The 15,967-nt window shown below is 36.7% G+C and overlaps 1 protein-coding gene across 9 annotated transcripts; it reads right to left on the bottom strand.

Annotated features, from left to right (window-relative positions):
- Positions 1 to 3,934: 3,934 nt before the first annotated feature.
- Positions 3,935 to 11,134, bottom strand: LOC122568238 (large proline-rich protein BAG6). Of its 9 annotated transcripts, none has more exons than XM_043727760.1 (22): positions 11,055 to 11,134; positions 10,872 to 10,935; positions 10,708 to 10,800; positions 9,951 to 10,071; positions 9,662 to 9,877; positions 9,343 to 9,538; positions 9,154 to 9,272; positions 8,927 to 9,077; positions 8,730 to 8,853; positions 8,469 to 8,663; positions 8,195 to 8,393; positions 7,985 to 8,125; positions 7,694 to 7,904; positions 7,347 to 7,603; positions 7,108 to 7,269; positions 6,961 to 7,042; positions 6,749 to 6,881; positions 6,351 to 6,654; positions 6,132 to 6,265; positions 5,829 to 6,038; positions 5,640 to 5,750; positions 3,935 to 5,569 (listed from the first exon to the last, which is right to left on the bottom strand). In XM_043727760.1, exons 3-22 carry the CDS (start codon positions 10,768 to 10,770, stop codon positions 5,147 to 5,149), a joined length of 3,552 nt encoding a protein of 1,183 aa, XP_043583695.1. In that variant the 5' UTR covers positions 10,771 to 10,800; positions 10,872 to 10,935; positions 11,055 to 11,134; the 3' UTR covers positions 3,935 to 5,146. The 9 variants fall into 9 exon arrangements, with proteins under 9 accessions (XP_043583695.1, XP_043583699.1, XP_043583696.1 ...); XM_043727764.1 differs by having other exon boundaries at positions 7,153 to 7,269; XM_043727761.1 differs by having other exon boundaries at positions 7,985 to 8,119.
- Between the last annotated feature and the right edge of the window lie 4,833 nt (positions 11,135 to 15,967).

Genomic DNA, 15,967 nt, shown 5'->3' with positions numbered 1-15,967 from the left:
ATACGTGTGTATAGACACGGCTACAAGCGAGCGCGGCCTATACTCCCGCTGGTCTCCTCGAGTTCCGCACTATGGGTAGGGGTCGAAGAAGGAAGAGGGTACGACCCCAGGGGTCGCGGAAGAAAGAAGAAAGAGAAGGCAGGGACGGTCACCAAATGAACGAACATTTCCGTGGCACGGACCACGAAAAACGTTCGAACGCAGAGAATAGCGTTGGTCGGTGATTGTCGTACGCTAGTAGTGGTGATAGTTGCGATATTGGTAGTAGTGCGCCACTCGCATAGTCAGCCCACTCCACACGGACTAGTCCAGCCAATTAATACCAACGCCTTTCGCTCCCAGACTCCGAAAAATCCTCTTGTTCCTAGCCGCGACAACGAGCAGCCGGAGGTCCATTCGATGATATCGTTCCTGGTAGCCCAACCGTTTCGTTGACAAGTGCAACGAAGGTGTTATCCCTCCGTGAAAAAGTTTCGTCGAATTACTGGACGTCGCGGCCCCACCTATATATATATATATATACAATTTCATACCTATATGTATATATACAATTTCAATGCACTATATATACTTCTCAACTGTTTTCTGTTCTAGGATACCGTCGTAGATTTATTCGAGTCGAGAGGAACACCGAGTTATCGATCTTATCGCGTTACAAAAGGATACTATGTATTATGCTTATTATTTTTCTCTAAACGCAACTATATAAAGAGAAGGAAAAAATGTGTAGGGAAATTTATGAAAAATTTATTTCTTGTTGCAAATGAAATTGCTCGTATATACATATTCTATCTCATGAAACTGTGCGAACATCGATACGGCGTATTAAGAGATTACAATGCCGCAGATCTATAGGTTAATTCTCGAACGAACGAGTCCGCGTTTCGACGAGCTTTCTGGTTAGATGGTTTATAGTGTTTAACTTAAAATGGACCATGTAAATATGTATCTCGTTCGACCAAATAAAAAAATATTTCATATGCAATTTAAATGATATCGAGGGACAAATACAATGCGAAAAAATATTTTTGTTCCAAGGTCATTCATCATTTTCGGAGCTTTCAAAACCACCGATATTTTTAATATATATATAAGTATATATGTACTGTCTATTCTTTTATGTTGCAGCTGTTGCATTAAATTTTACTTAGAGATATGTAATACTGCGACCTTGAAATAACCTTTGACACTTATAACTAAAGGTTAAACATGACATCTATTTCCATTGAAATCACAAACTTCGACGATGACGGAAGACAACATATGTATTATGCATGTAAACAAAACTTGTTTACTATAATACCACAAATATCAGACAGTTCGTCATTGTATTGATAAACTGTTCATAATGCGTTACTCGAAAGACGAGAAAGTTAATGTGATTTTCATTTGCGACAAGATTCGAGAATTTCTCTAAAGAAAGAAATATTTAGGTGATTCGTTTTAGGCGAGAAGAACACGCTATATCCGATAATGTCGAAAAACAATATTAATAAAAGTTTGAGAATAATTGCGTCGTGTTGACGCCAGATATACATATGTATAACGAATACATGCCGCCAACGCGGCCAATTATTTCGTTACGAGTGTATTTACGAATGCGGCTACATGTGGATGGCCTATTTTGGCGACCTCTCACGTTCATTGACGGAATCGCGAAAAATCGACACGGTCGGCCACGATGCGCGAAACGGCATATGAACGATTGAAAATAAAACGAAAGGAAAACTGAAACATACATCCACCAACGTATACACATATACACGCTGGTGGCTTCCTCATTATTATGAAGAGCAACGAACGAGCGAGACTGGCGGATATATTTGACGTATCAATAAATTATAATGAATTTTGGCACATGGAATGTTAACAGGCGCGCGTGTTCATAAAATTTCGTATGCGCTTGTGACGGAGCATCCATAACAACCTGTGTCAATGCACAGCGTTTCGGCTCTGATATTTAAGGGAATTCCAATATATTTCATTAAAATGTTCGAATTAAATTAATAATCGACTTTACAACCGGATCCGATTTATTAGCATGCTTCTGTTATACATAAAATTCCACTTATCGCTTTCTTTTTCCCTTCTTTTCCTCTACGGAAATTTCGTCCCCTCTCCCCCCTTCACGCCTCGTTCCCTCCTCCTTCTCCTCCTCTTCCTCGCTCCGAGCTCTTTCGCCAGAGATTTCGATCGATCGTTTTCAATGCGGTGTCATTTCGACGAGAGCCACGACAAGCGAACACTCTCGACGCTTAACGATCGTTTTATAAAATGACGTGACCCTCGTAATTTCATTATGCCTTAATCCAACGAACGCTCGCGTTGCGGCGGGCGAAAAAGAGAAACTGCCCGCCACGCTCGCTGAAACGAGACCGAGCAACAGGGCAGAAGGATGTGGGAGTTAGGATGGTGAAATGCTGAAAAAAGGGAGGGACGGTAGTAGGAACCTCTCCTCGATATTCAAGAGTGGCACTCGCAATATTAACGAGCGCCTATTAGCGAGTGGCAACTGGTAGAGGAAGGGAAATTCATTTTCCTTTTTCTTCTTTTAATCGTTCCTTTTTTCTTTTTCTTTTTTTACTAAATATGCGAGGGGTCGGCGCGAACCTCCACTCCACCCTTTCCATTAAATCATCCAGCCCCTTTTACTTTCATTTTCTTTCACCAGACTGTTTCCAAATTTCGTTTCATTCCTGAATTGCATCTCGTCACGTGACGATCTACAAACTATGTATGTACGTATAATGCGATTGAGGTTAACAAGATTACGTTATCGAATGAGAAAATCGTATTTCGGAGAAATATAATAATATACCTGGTAATCGTGTTAGAATTTTTACAAGAAAGAGATCGCAGAGATTTCAGATTCTAGTTCAATTTTAAAACATGGCAAGGAAGCGTTGATTTCATTATCTGCGTTTACCTGTACGCGATAAGTGATTTATCGCGTCTTAACGCATCGAACGTTTACATTGGTCTGGTTATCGCGAATAAACAATTAACATCGCAAAACAATCTAACGCGTTGTTTCGACGATAAACGTTTTAAATCTCCGATAAAGTTGGGCATGATACTTTCAACCTTTCGAATGGTCGGCCGAAACCGATCGGATCCGATTCGATCAGCTTTCGTGCCTCAAAATCCCGACGATTAGCGATCGATATTGTCTTATTGTGTGCACACAATCCGGTTTATAGTCGATTTGTTTGAAAAACGTTTTCGCGCCGTTTTACATAACGCGATAGTGTTGTTAAATATTTGCTCTGTACACATCAACGATATGTTCATCTGTGAAATCCTGATCAGTCCTGTAAACGGTAGATGCGACAAAATATAGATATTTCAAATCGTTTTGTTATTAGTTATTGCATAGTAAAAATTACGTAGTTGCAATCCTTACGACTTTACCGAGATAGCGTTATGACGTATATTAACAAATCCGTTTCCATGAAACCAATTGCGGTTGTTTATTGGCCGACAAGTAGTATTCTCAAGTATGTTTCAACGAATCAACACATTACGGTACTTCCCGCGCCCCGCTAATCGTAAAAATACATTGTCCATGTTTCTACATGGTCGGATGAAGTGCCTACACTTATGGCTGACTCGTAAATCGCGAAATCACGGACTAATCGTGTCGTAAATATTCAGAAGGAGAATGCGCAAAGTAGTCCGGAAAACATATACGAGCAGGTAGAGTGGGGACTTCGAACTTGTTGAAAAAAATTACAATTGGATGAATCATAATTGTTAATATAGAGATATTACAGTAGATGAAACTGCCAATTTGATAATTAATATTTATCATGTAATGTCAAAAATTTTAATTACGTAGGACAGGCTCTGAGGCTCTACAATTGATTACTTCGTATACATAAAATCTTACGTATTTTTTATATAATTATGTAGTAATTCTAGCAAAATAAAAACATATGGATACATATTTTATTTCCATTCTTATTTTGATATTAATTAAATGATACAGACTTTCAAATTTAAAATCACATTCACATGAAATTACTTCAATTACTTTATTAACATTATATACGATCTATCAAATATTCATATGATATCCCTTAACATTAATACGAACGTATAATTTGGAATTATCCTTTTTTTCATTAGGCTACTGGATTCTTTTCCATGATTAAAACTGATGAAATTCGCTTGCAAGTTAAATATGATTAAAATCATTCCTTGTACAGGCTGCCAAAATTGTACATAAAATACGATATCTTCATCTGTATAAAAATTCTGCTTCTGAATCATTCAGTGTGACGCTTCACAACCAAAATTAATTATCTACATAAATTACAAAGAGACATGTTACTCAGTTGTTTATAACGTATTATTCAACAAAGCTTATGTGGTACAAACTATAGCCTTAGATAATTCTGATTATAATGAAACGTACTAAATTGTGTCTAATCAACTTTCTTTTTTTCTCAGCCACCACTACGAGTAACTCTGTAGTTATTCCTTTTCTTCACAAATCAAATATGGAACTACAGGATAGTACAGTTAATATTGATCGGTAGTATCATCGTTATTAAAAGGATATTTTAATATCGACAACACTTAAATAGCGCACAATATTTATAGGTCGCAAGATAATACATATTACCATCTGTATAATACCTACACAGGTGTCGTTCGATTAAGAATAATACATTTCATTTCCATAACAATAATTCTACAGAAAACGCAGTTTAATATGAAAGAAGTATTTTAATTATAGTGTCAGATTGGGGTCACTCGATGCTTAGAGTACAATGAGAGAGCAAGTGTAGCCAGATTTCTGTAATTTTTAATAATATAGCGTTAATAATAAACGTATAGTGTTAATTGTTTAACATATTTATGTATCGAAAAGTCAATGGTACTTTTTTTAAAATTACTAGCTATATCGGTTAAACAAATTGCGTACAGTGTGATATTTAAAAACATTTGGTATTTATAAAAATCATCGCACTGCGTTAAACTGACACATACAATCATAAGAGTTAATATTTGTGATTACATGTTAAGAATATATCTTTGTATTCCTTGGTCATTGCAATTTCTCAATTTTTGTTTAGACACTACCTGGTTTCTCCTTTATAAATACTCTAAGCCATTACGAACTGCTTTCTCCTTGTAATCATTATTTTGGCGGTCTATCTTGATCAGCAAAATATTTTGTCGCATTAGGAAAACGCAAAGGATCCGGAAAATCTGGTGTTCCCAATCTATGCGGATTCAAGCAATCTCTAATTGCTTGACCAAACGCACGTCTAACTCCAGGATCTACAGCTACAGCAATTGCAGCACCTTCAACTTCTTCAACGCCTGCTCGAGTTACACCTTCCCTCACTAAACGTTCCATAGACGCCGCTATCGCTGAATGATTGGGAGTAGGACTAACTAATAATCGTGGCTTTTGCTGTTCAATAAGCTTACGCCGTTTAGTAGGTAGTGTACCTAAATAAGCATCACTAAGTGTTGCTACACCCCCGTTTGTTATTCCTTGCATTTGTAGTTGGCGTCGTTGTCGTAGACCATCTCGAGCAATTATTGGTACCCAATCCTAAAATGGACAATTTTTTATAACATTGTTTACAATACAAATTCATATACATAGATAGATATATACATACTGAAGGTAATCCTTCATGACCTGGGAACGTTTCTGGAATTTCTTCTCTATCTTCTGGTAGAGAAGATGCTTCAAATGTTGTTCTTTCTTGTACAGTTTCTGTCTCCATGGGCTGGAACCATATCTAATTGTTAGACTTATTCCATTTCCACATTAAAACTGCAGAAGTATGTATGTATGTGTAACTTGCCTCTGCTTCCGATTGTGTTTGCGAAGGTTGATGCGCTGGGGCTGAAGGAACCGATGTTGCTTCGGAAGGTGCATTTTTGTATATTAAAAGCGGAACAATTTCTGAATCTGGAGGTTGTGTAACTCGTAAAGAATAAGTACGGAACTGAGCAATAAATGCGTTCAGCACCCACCGACGTACTGTAGGATGAATACTCCCTAACATTTCGGTCTATTTGAAAAATCGAAGATTATCAATTATTAAAGTAAGAAAAATATGCAAATTATAATGGATTCAATGAGACATGTATAATATGTAACATACCACAAAACGTGATGCAATTACTTCTAATCCTCCCTGTCCGCCACGGATAGAGTATCGAAGTACAGCACATAATTGCTTACCCATATTATTTACAATATTGAAAATTTCTTGCCCGAATCTAGTATCATCAATATCTAGGAAAAACAAACTTATATTGTCTTGTAATTGAGATATAAAATTAAATATTTTACAGAATGCATTTTACACAATGCCACATACCATTATTAAATAGATGTTGTAATATATCTTTAATATGACGACGAAGTAGTGCTTCAACAGTAGCACAAATGTCTACTTGTTGACCGTTTCTAGTATTAGCTTCTTCTTCTGCGTTTAATAAAGACTGGAAATGTGGTCTTAACTGTGATAACAATCGTTCAGTAGCTTGCTCCTGAAGTGTTTCCGGTGCAACGTTTGGGAAAGAGTACTGGAAGAATTCTTGTAATGGTCTTCTAAGATGAGAAATTGGTTCTGACTGACCAATTCGTAATCTTATCAAACCTTCCAATGTCATATTCTGTACCTAAAAAATTAATATGTACATACATACATATATATATATATATACATAAATTTCACTTACCATCATATATAAATTTCATAAAAATGTTTCTTACCACTAGGACAGATAAATTCACGAGGAAATTTTCTGCAGTTTCTGAGTCTTGAGACGTGAAAAGACTCATTTGGATACCTCTACGTTCTAACAAGTCCGCAAGAGTTAGATCACCTCCAGTAGCATTACCAGTACTAATAGTGAAAAATGATAAGAATTTATGTTTTACTTAACGAATAAATGTCTCAAGTATTCTGCAAGTAATATGCACACCTATTTCCAATAATTCCTACGCGAATATTTCCACCAGTACGTATCTGGACCATATTTCCAAGACCTTCGGGTGAGTTAGAATCTAATGGCAAAAATGATGTAGATTTTAATTTAAAACGTGTCAAAAACAATTCAATGAATACTTACTGTTAATATTGACACTGATATTAGCCTGTGGTTGACCAACCCTACCTCCTAAAATTTGTTGTTGTAAGTACATTAACGGATCGTAGATCGCATTTGTTTGTGACGTCGTTGATGCTGTAGTATTTGTAGAGCTGGTATTGCTGGTAGCACTTGAAGTTGTCGCTGTAATATAACAAAATGATTTTATAGGGTAACAGTTAACGAATAACAATTATTTAATATTTACTTAAATTATATACCTGTTTGTGCCTGGGATGGTGTTTCAGGCGTAGTTTGAGTGGTTCGTGTTCCCTGCGACGTAGATGTAACAGTACTAGGAGTTGTAGTCGAGGTGCGACGAACATGATGCGAATTACAAGAAAGGAATGGATCAAAATCAAATGCTTGCCCTATACTCATTCCAACACCTAAAGGATGAGTCTGTTGATGAAATACATGTGGACGCGACGTACTTCTAGTTTGTGTTGCTGTGGTAGGATGAGTACCAACATTGCTTCTATAATAATATGTAAAGAATTTTAAATTAAAATTAGAAACATAGATGTATAAATTAGTCGTATTATGTAAAAGTAATTAATTAACATACCGTGCCTGCGTACTTTGCCCAGCATTTGTGTTTCCACTATCAAGTGATGCAGCAGTTAATTGACTTGCTGTTAGAGGATTTCGGGTTATAATTCTTGTGTTAGCTGGACCACCTTGTACCATATGACCAGCAACAGCCTGCATCAAATTTCGTATGAAATCAGGCGGAGGAGCTGAGCCCCAATATGCACCAGTGCTACCATCCATTCTCCCTATAAATTATAAAATAATAAACGAATATAAATGACAATTGAGCTTGAGTCATAGTATGGAAACTATTAGTAGGCCCTACCGCCATTATTATTGTTGTTGTTGCTATTATTATTATTTTCACCAGCTTGAGGCTGTTCACTTCCAGGTGGAGCATCTATGTTACTTTCAGGACTAACTTCCATTAATACCTCAACATTGTTTGGTAAGTTAAACACTGTTCCTATAACATAATTCTAACTGTTTTATCTAAATAATTTACTTTCTTAGACGCAAGAAAACTTATACATACCAAACGGAGATTGTGTTGAATCTAATTGTGGTTGTTGTTGTTCAGCTTGTTGTTGAGTACTAGATTCCGAATCTTGTTGATTGGCATCATCAGTATTAGCTTCATTTGTTTCTGATTGCGTAGGTGTACTTGCAGATTCTCCATTTTCTTCATTACCATTATTATTATTTGCATTACGACCGTGTAAACTAATGTGTGCCTGGTAGAAACATGATATAAAATAATTTTATTACACCTGGAACAAAATTTAAATACTATGGTTATTCACCCTCACCTCTACCTGGATTGGTATACCGGGCTGCAAAATAGCTGAATGTTGAATAATAATTGGTCTACATCGCAAGTTCCTGGGCGGTTGTTGACTCATATCAACAATTATGTCGCTTAAAGCATGACAGGCATGCGACATATAATGCAAGCATTCACTTACACCATTCACAAATGTTTGAGTTTCTTCAATGCGTCTTTCCTAAACATAAATGATTTTCTCATTTCAAATTACTCATATCCATATTTATGATCATTATTTACTTACACCTGGATGTAATGAAGGATCATCACGCATAAGTTTACAATAACGTTCTGTATGAGGTCGTAAACGAGATTGTGTATCAATTAATAGGTCCAATAATTCTGCCAATTGTGGAGGTCGTGGAAGTCTAAAAATAATAGATTTATGAATTATGTAATAGAACATCATATTATACATATATAACTATACAGGATCCTTACTGTGGTGATGATCGTCGATTAGATTGTTCGTCATTATTTGATGTAGAACCTTGTTGTTCAGATTGTGACTGTTGTGACTGTTGTGTATCTGCTTGATTCTCCTCATTAGTTTCATTTGCTGGTCTTGATTCAGCATTTTCATCATTGTTTCCTATGTTCATAGTTAACAGTTATATGTAATAATTTATACTCAATCTTTTTATACTTAATACGTTTTATATACAAACCCCTAAGTAATGTAACGTTGTTTGCACCAACTGCAGATAAGGCAGCTGCTATTGCAGCTGCAGCAGCTTCTGCCAACCGTGCACCACCATTTGTTGCATTTTCATTATTACTGAAAAGGCTAAATAATTTATCAATTTATTTTACTACTTTCCACAGTAATTACTAAATTTCTTTTTCCTTTTACTTACTACTGTTCTGTATCCAACTCTGACTCCTGCATGAGTTGATTAAATGGTGGTCGATTATTTTCAGATGCAGAAACATTTGCGGAATTAGAGGGGCTCTCGAGTCGATCCATAAGACGATTTGCGCGTTCAAGCATATGTCTTGCAGCAATTAATCGACCATTAGATAAGCTGTTGCTGAATTGAGGTACTGGCAACCCTTTTAAACGAAATAAAAAAACTCTAAGAAAAAATCTCTGTAGAAAAAATATAAGTAAAATAATGAAAAAATCCGAAAATTTTGAAATTATATATTATATCAGACATATATTAGATCTAATACCATGTCCTTCCACAATTTCAGCTGGTACTGACATTGCACCCAAATACATAGCATTACCATGCATTTGAGCACGAGTGAGTCGGTAATGTGTTCTTTGTGGATTTTGCCACATTTGTGATCCATGATTCTGACCTTGACTTTGGCCTCCGTCATTTCCACGTTGACCAGGTTGAGGTGGTGCACGTTGTACCAAATGTATAACTTTTCCATTAACATCTAAATTGTAAAATAATTTAAATCAATAATGTCCTTTACTTTATATTTGTAGACGTAATATAAACTTCTTTACCATAATCATTTAATTTTTTCTCATCTTGAAGAACTCTACCGCAATAAATAAGTCTTTGTGAATCTGCTGGTACTGCCACTGTTTCTGCTATATATTCTTTGAAACCTCGAACTGTAATTTGCTATATAAAAAATCTAAGTCATTTTTTCTCTTTTAGTCTTTTGCAACTTTTACTTTAATAACATATAACAACAGTTTATAGTGACAGTTCCAAATCTATTAAGAAATACTGTCTTGATATGATTATACAAAAACATTAAAGTATATTTCATATTAATATATCACATTCATCAGTATTGTTACATCATGGTTGATATTTCCAATTATTTCTACCAATAGTACAATATTATTTACATTAGGAATGAGATATATAAAGAAGATATTACAATTTTATGTAGTATTATATTTATATTCATTATACAACAATGTTCTTAAATCTAATAATAGATAATGAAGTTATCAAAAATTTGGTATAAGAATTAGAAAATTATAAATCATAAAAATAATTACAGAAATAACCTCAAAATAATGTCGCTATAAAATAACAATGACTAGTGAATATTCTAAATGAAAAAAAATCACATCTATAATAATTATTCCTAACGTATAGTATAGAATAATATCAAAATAGAAATATGAGTAAGTACATAAATAATCATGAAGCATGCTATTAAAAGCATTACAATCAACAATAATGTTAATTATAAACATATAGAATAGAAATTCTTTATATGAAAATGGCAAAAAAATTACTTACATCGTCTTCCAAGGAGAAAGTATGATTTTGTGAATCCAAAGTCTTTACCGTAAGGTCAATCATTGTTAGACTGCTTTAACAGCTACAGTAGAACTGAAATTCGAAAAAATGAACAATAGTATTAGGGCGAAGGTGCGTAATACAGAATTGACTTCTACACTCACGCAGGCACGTAGATACAAGACTGTAAACGACACTTGATTAGTACCGAGAAGAAATATTCTATATCTAAAGTAAGAAAAAATAGTTAATCCTAATACAAATCGACTCGAAGATATGAAGAAGCTACATAAATAAATTCTAAAACTCTGATCTTATCGTATAATGGTTTTTTTTAATGAACCCACCGATGAAATTTTACAGTAACGATACGACACGATACACGTTATTTTACCCAGAATTCGCTGTAACAGCGACCCCAAAAGCGTTGCCAATACATTGGTTCAATTATTCCCTAGATAGAACACGATCCAGAATTGATAAAAATCATATTTCTGCAGTACCTACCTATCTTGATGTTCCCCCGATATCTGCTAGATGACACCAGCAAGATAAATAAACGACAAAATACGAATCAATTACTGGTCTCATCAATTTGAATTAACGTATCATAATTTAACATCAACTTTGATCATAAAATAACACGTTAGCGAAGAATAATGACAAAAAAGTACATATGTGTTAATACAAGTTTTGGTACTATATATTAAATTAATACTATATTGTCTAAACAAGGTGTTTATACAAAATATCTTGCGTGTAAGTTATCTGCATTGTATATTTGGTATTTTCTTTTTAAAAATAATAATCTTCTCGATAAATGAAATTACCCCGGACGGTTTTCTTTTATAGATGCTTACATGATTCGATTGATATTCACACATTACACTACAAATACAGAAGAAAAATATTTGAATCTAAACATTTTATTTCTACCAACTCGGAACATAGAGAGGAAGTTGAAAGAAAAAAGAATGGTATCGTCGCAGTAATCATTTATGTCTTACAGAATCTTTCAAATGCATGTTACGAATTCATTTACTTTCGATGGTGTTTGTACCTTAAGGTGTCGCTTTGAGACGCGAGGTCGAAGAATATCGAAACATCTGTATTGATCTGTAACCAGTAACACCGATCTTCTGTATCTTGTCGTAGTCAGATGAAAATAATTCGAGCGTTACCAACGGATACATATCGAAAGCAAGGCATCGCCTCGCCATGGACTTCGCGTGATCCGACACGAAGATGAAAAAGAGAAGCAGAGAAGACTCATGGCAAGCCGATCGCATTATTCAGATTAGGGCATCGACTGAGCCACGCGAGTATGCGAGTACGCGCGTTTCTTTGTATGCGTATACACGTGTACATACTTATATCGGTGGAAGATAATACGGTCGATCGTGCACCACAGAAGAATGTTAATGGTGCTTCAGTTTTGTATGCAGGAAGTGACGGCGCGTCCCGTCTCATACCGTAGCGGGTCCCGGCGCCCCAACGTCCGAGCAGAAAAAGGCACAATAAGACTAATAGAACTGAAAAACCAAGAGATTCACCCGTTCCCGTGTTGGAGGAAGGAAAGAGAGATGCTCCTTTAAATCCCATCATAAACACACATAGCCAGAGGCTCTCAACATTCCTCAAAAATCGAATATTACACGAACTATCGTAATTTTCAATCCTCAATTTGGTAAGCTTGATATCTTCGATCCAACGCTTTTGCGATCTATATGTGATTATGGTAAGATTTGGCTACTACGGATTAACGCACAAATGGTTTTAATATTATACCTTTTATGACTAAAATATGCTTAGATTGACCAATCATCAGTGATTCTAAAGAGAGGAAAATTTCTTATACTTGGTTGCCTTAATCGCAGAAACTTGCGATTTTCTATTTTGTCATTTCCATAAAATTAGCGGCGGCGAATGTGTTGATAGAATATTTCAAAATAATAACGTATGGTTCATGTCACCTGATTATGTAAGTAGTGCATTTAATTATAGCAATATGAGCTTAATGTATTTGGTTAATGCATTTCTTGGATCGAGAATGAAGACCGCTGCGTCAATGCAGTGACAGAAAAAGTAAGGGTTATATGTTGGCCCTATGGAACAAGAAATAAACAGGCGCCAGCCAAAGTTGCAGCTTCGTAATGATGTAGCTATCTCGATTTAACATGCCTCGCGGTCTTGCCCGTTAGTACATACTTAACTTGCTTTACTAGTGTGAGCTTCGCCGTTCTTAGCATAACTTAACCCGGCTCCGTTTCCTTTACTGCTAATAATAATGATAGAATGAAACGAGAGGCGACGAAGAAACGAAAAGGAACATTGCCCAAGCGAGAGGAAATACAGGAAGGAAACGAAGAATACAGAAAAAGAGGGTATTGTCAACAAAACAAGAGTTCTTATGATATATAAAATCAAAATAAAACGAACTGATCTTACTTAGGACTAATACTTGAAACTCATCAAGTACCAAGATTGTCATTCAAATCATGTTGTTGCTCTTCGATATGTACCGATTTCGCTAGCACTCGACACGAGCGATATTAGAGTACATATCTGTTTGATTAATAGTTACGGCGATTCATCAAGTCAAGAGTATATACATGCACACATGCACACGTACCATCGTCTATTCACGTATCTGGACACGTATACGCAGATAGAACTGGCATGCTCCACATAGATACTGGTTTGAAACGAATCCTACAAAGAATTCAAAATACCAACTTAGCATTGACTATCTCGCGCTACCTTAATGCTTTTATATCCTCTAAACTGCTACTGGCTACTGCCTCCTTTCTCATCTTCTTTCTTCCTTCCAGTCGTTCCTCTTTCACGACAAGAAAACGAGGAGTTCGCGTGCGTGTCTTGAAGCTATGCAACAGGGAGAGATCCAGGGAAGCTGGTACGAGAGATAAACCAATACCGAGGCCGGTAGCGAGCAGTGCGTGACACGTTGAACCGTGTGTACTGTGTGTGTTGGCGCCAGGCCGCATTCTCGCATTCGTTAACTAACACATCGAGTTAAGTCCCTCCGCAGCTCGTGCCTTGTTCTCCCTCGCCTTCCCCTACCTCCATCATCTCCACCTCCTCCTCACCAACCCTCTATCCCGTCCCGGGAACCCTTCGCGATATTAAGAGCGGTCACGGATCCCAAATTTGCCATCCGTGGAGAGGCGGGACACCGATTTGTCCTCGTCCCGTTTGCACGCCACCGGTACGTGGTAAGATGACCGGTTTCTACTGGTGTACATCGGTCGCCAATCGTGTTTCGGAACAAAGTGGTTCTCCAGAGGAGACTACATCCGTGTCCAGCTATCGAAACTTATTGTCTCGGGTGATTATCAATCGTGATATCGTTTCATCCTTGAAACCCGATGACGCACGTTGATCGACTCCGAAGACGGAGTTACGGTAGAGTATATTAAACAATAAAACGCGAACTGCCTCGCTTATTCGTCGTATATTTTATGCGTAACTTCTTCCACTTCTTCAAGTATTTTCTCGTTTATCTTTGTGGTCAAGGCGAGTTCCATTTAAAAAAGCTTCATCGACAGATATTCATGGGACATTAATGATACGAAGCGGGGACGCAAAGTCGTGTCCAGAAGTTCCTTTCTTCTCTCATCGAGGAAAAGCGCGATGATGCATCGTGTCAATGGAATTCATAGAAACCGGTCGATGAAAACGCGAGCCGCGCGAATCGTGAGATTGTATTTACTGTCGCTTCAATGATCCACGGAGAGACGACCGTCGAGGTCGGTAATTAATCTGTATCAGTTTACAATGAACGAAAGAGAGCGTTGAAAGATCGCTTATAATCAATATTAATTACTAATCAATAAGCGAAGTGAATCACGAATTAAGGAATTTTTCTCGTTTAGTAAAAATTGTTGATTTAATGACATAAAAATGAATAAGTTGATGACAAATTAAAACATCAATTAAAGTATTGCGTAATTTTATAGCGCAGCGGATAAGGAGCTTCGAGAGACGATAAAAGAATCGAATGTTATCGTACGAATTAATAACGGCTATTGTACCTGAGATGCTATTGCAGGAACCAGTGGCAGGACCGTGAACCGCGTTAAACATCGTGTAAAAGGTGAGAGGCGTGTACCAAGTTGATACATATATTGTTATCCATATCGATTTCTTGCCGTGTCTACGTTTACAAAGATCTGTAGCTTGACAGCGAAAACGATAACGGAGAATGACGAAAACGACGAAGAGAGGATCGAGAATTTCAACGGATTAACATTCCAGAAGCGTTCCTAACCACTTCGAAATTCATCGTGACAACGCGAACGATAAGAAGAATCTATAAGAAGAATCAGGCGAAGCTTTTTAATGGTTTTTGATCAGCTCGAAGTCTACCTTGTCACCAAACACGATAAGAGATACAACAATGTTAACAATGGTAAAAAATGACGAGTATCACTGACTTTATTAAATGTGTATTCTAGATGCGTTTTTTGATGGTTTATTCGTGAATGTTTGACGCGCAGAGGCAATATACGTATAGGATGATAATAAAAGATGTAAGTTTCACCGAATCAACGTTCCAAGAACATTCTTATTAATTCATCTACCTCGAAATACGTTGTGACAACTAAAATGAGTAGCATGAAGATTTCAGCTATGTCGTCCCACGATTTTCATATATCAAGCTTCAACGCGACAATAGGACGGTAATAATAAGAATGAGAAGAAGCATAAAGAAAAAGAACGGTGAAGATCTACAAGTTTCATCGAACCAACATTCCAAGAGCGTTCTTGGCAGTTCACCTACCTCAAAATCCATTCTCCCTCTCTCCTGAGATACCTATGGCGCTTAGCCACGATCTCCAAAGCGTGATTCGAAGGAAAGGGTGCGATCTTACCGCGTTGACAGTATCGCAGGTAAAAGGAGAAAGAGGGAAAATCAAAAAATGAAGATATGCAATAATAAGAGAGGAGTGGCATAACTCGCACATAATGCGTCGCAATTAACCCCCCTCGCTTACATGTAATTTTAATAAGTACGCGTTACGGTATGTATAAATTTGCATAGGCACACAGAACGTAATAAGCACCTGGAATTAATGTTATCGCGCGCGAAGCAGTAGCCGGGATTAAAAATGTGTCCGAGCGTCTGCATGGACGAGAGAACGGTCGGTCCGGTCATGGACCAAAAGAAGGGCAAAAGGAAACTTGAATATATGTATAAAATTCGTGTTGCGATAGCACGTTTACATCGTTTAACATGTAC

This window comes from Bombus pyrosoma, linkage group LG6 (genome assembly GCF_014825855.1).
Source record: "Bombus pyrosoma isolate SC7728 linkage group LG6, ASM1482585v1, whole genome shotgun sequence".
NCBI lineage: Eukaryota > Metazoa > Arthropoda > Insecta > Hymenoptera > Apidae > Bombus > Bombus pyrosoma.
The sequence above is the reverse complement of the archived record's forward strand: the minus strand, read 5'-3'. Positions and strand labels throughout refer to the sequence as shown.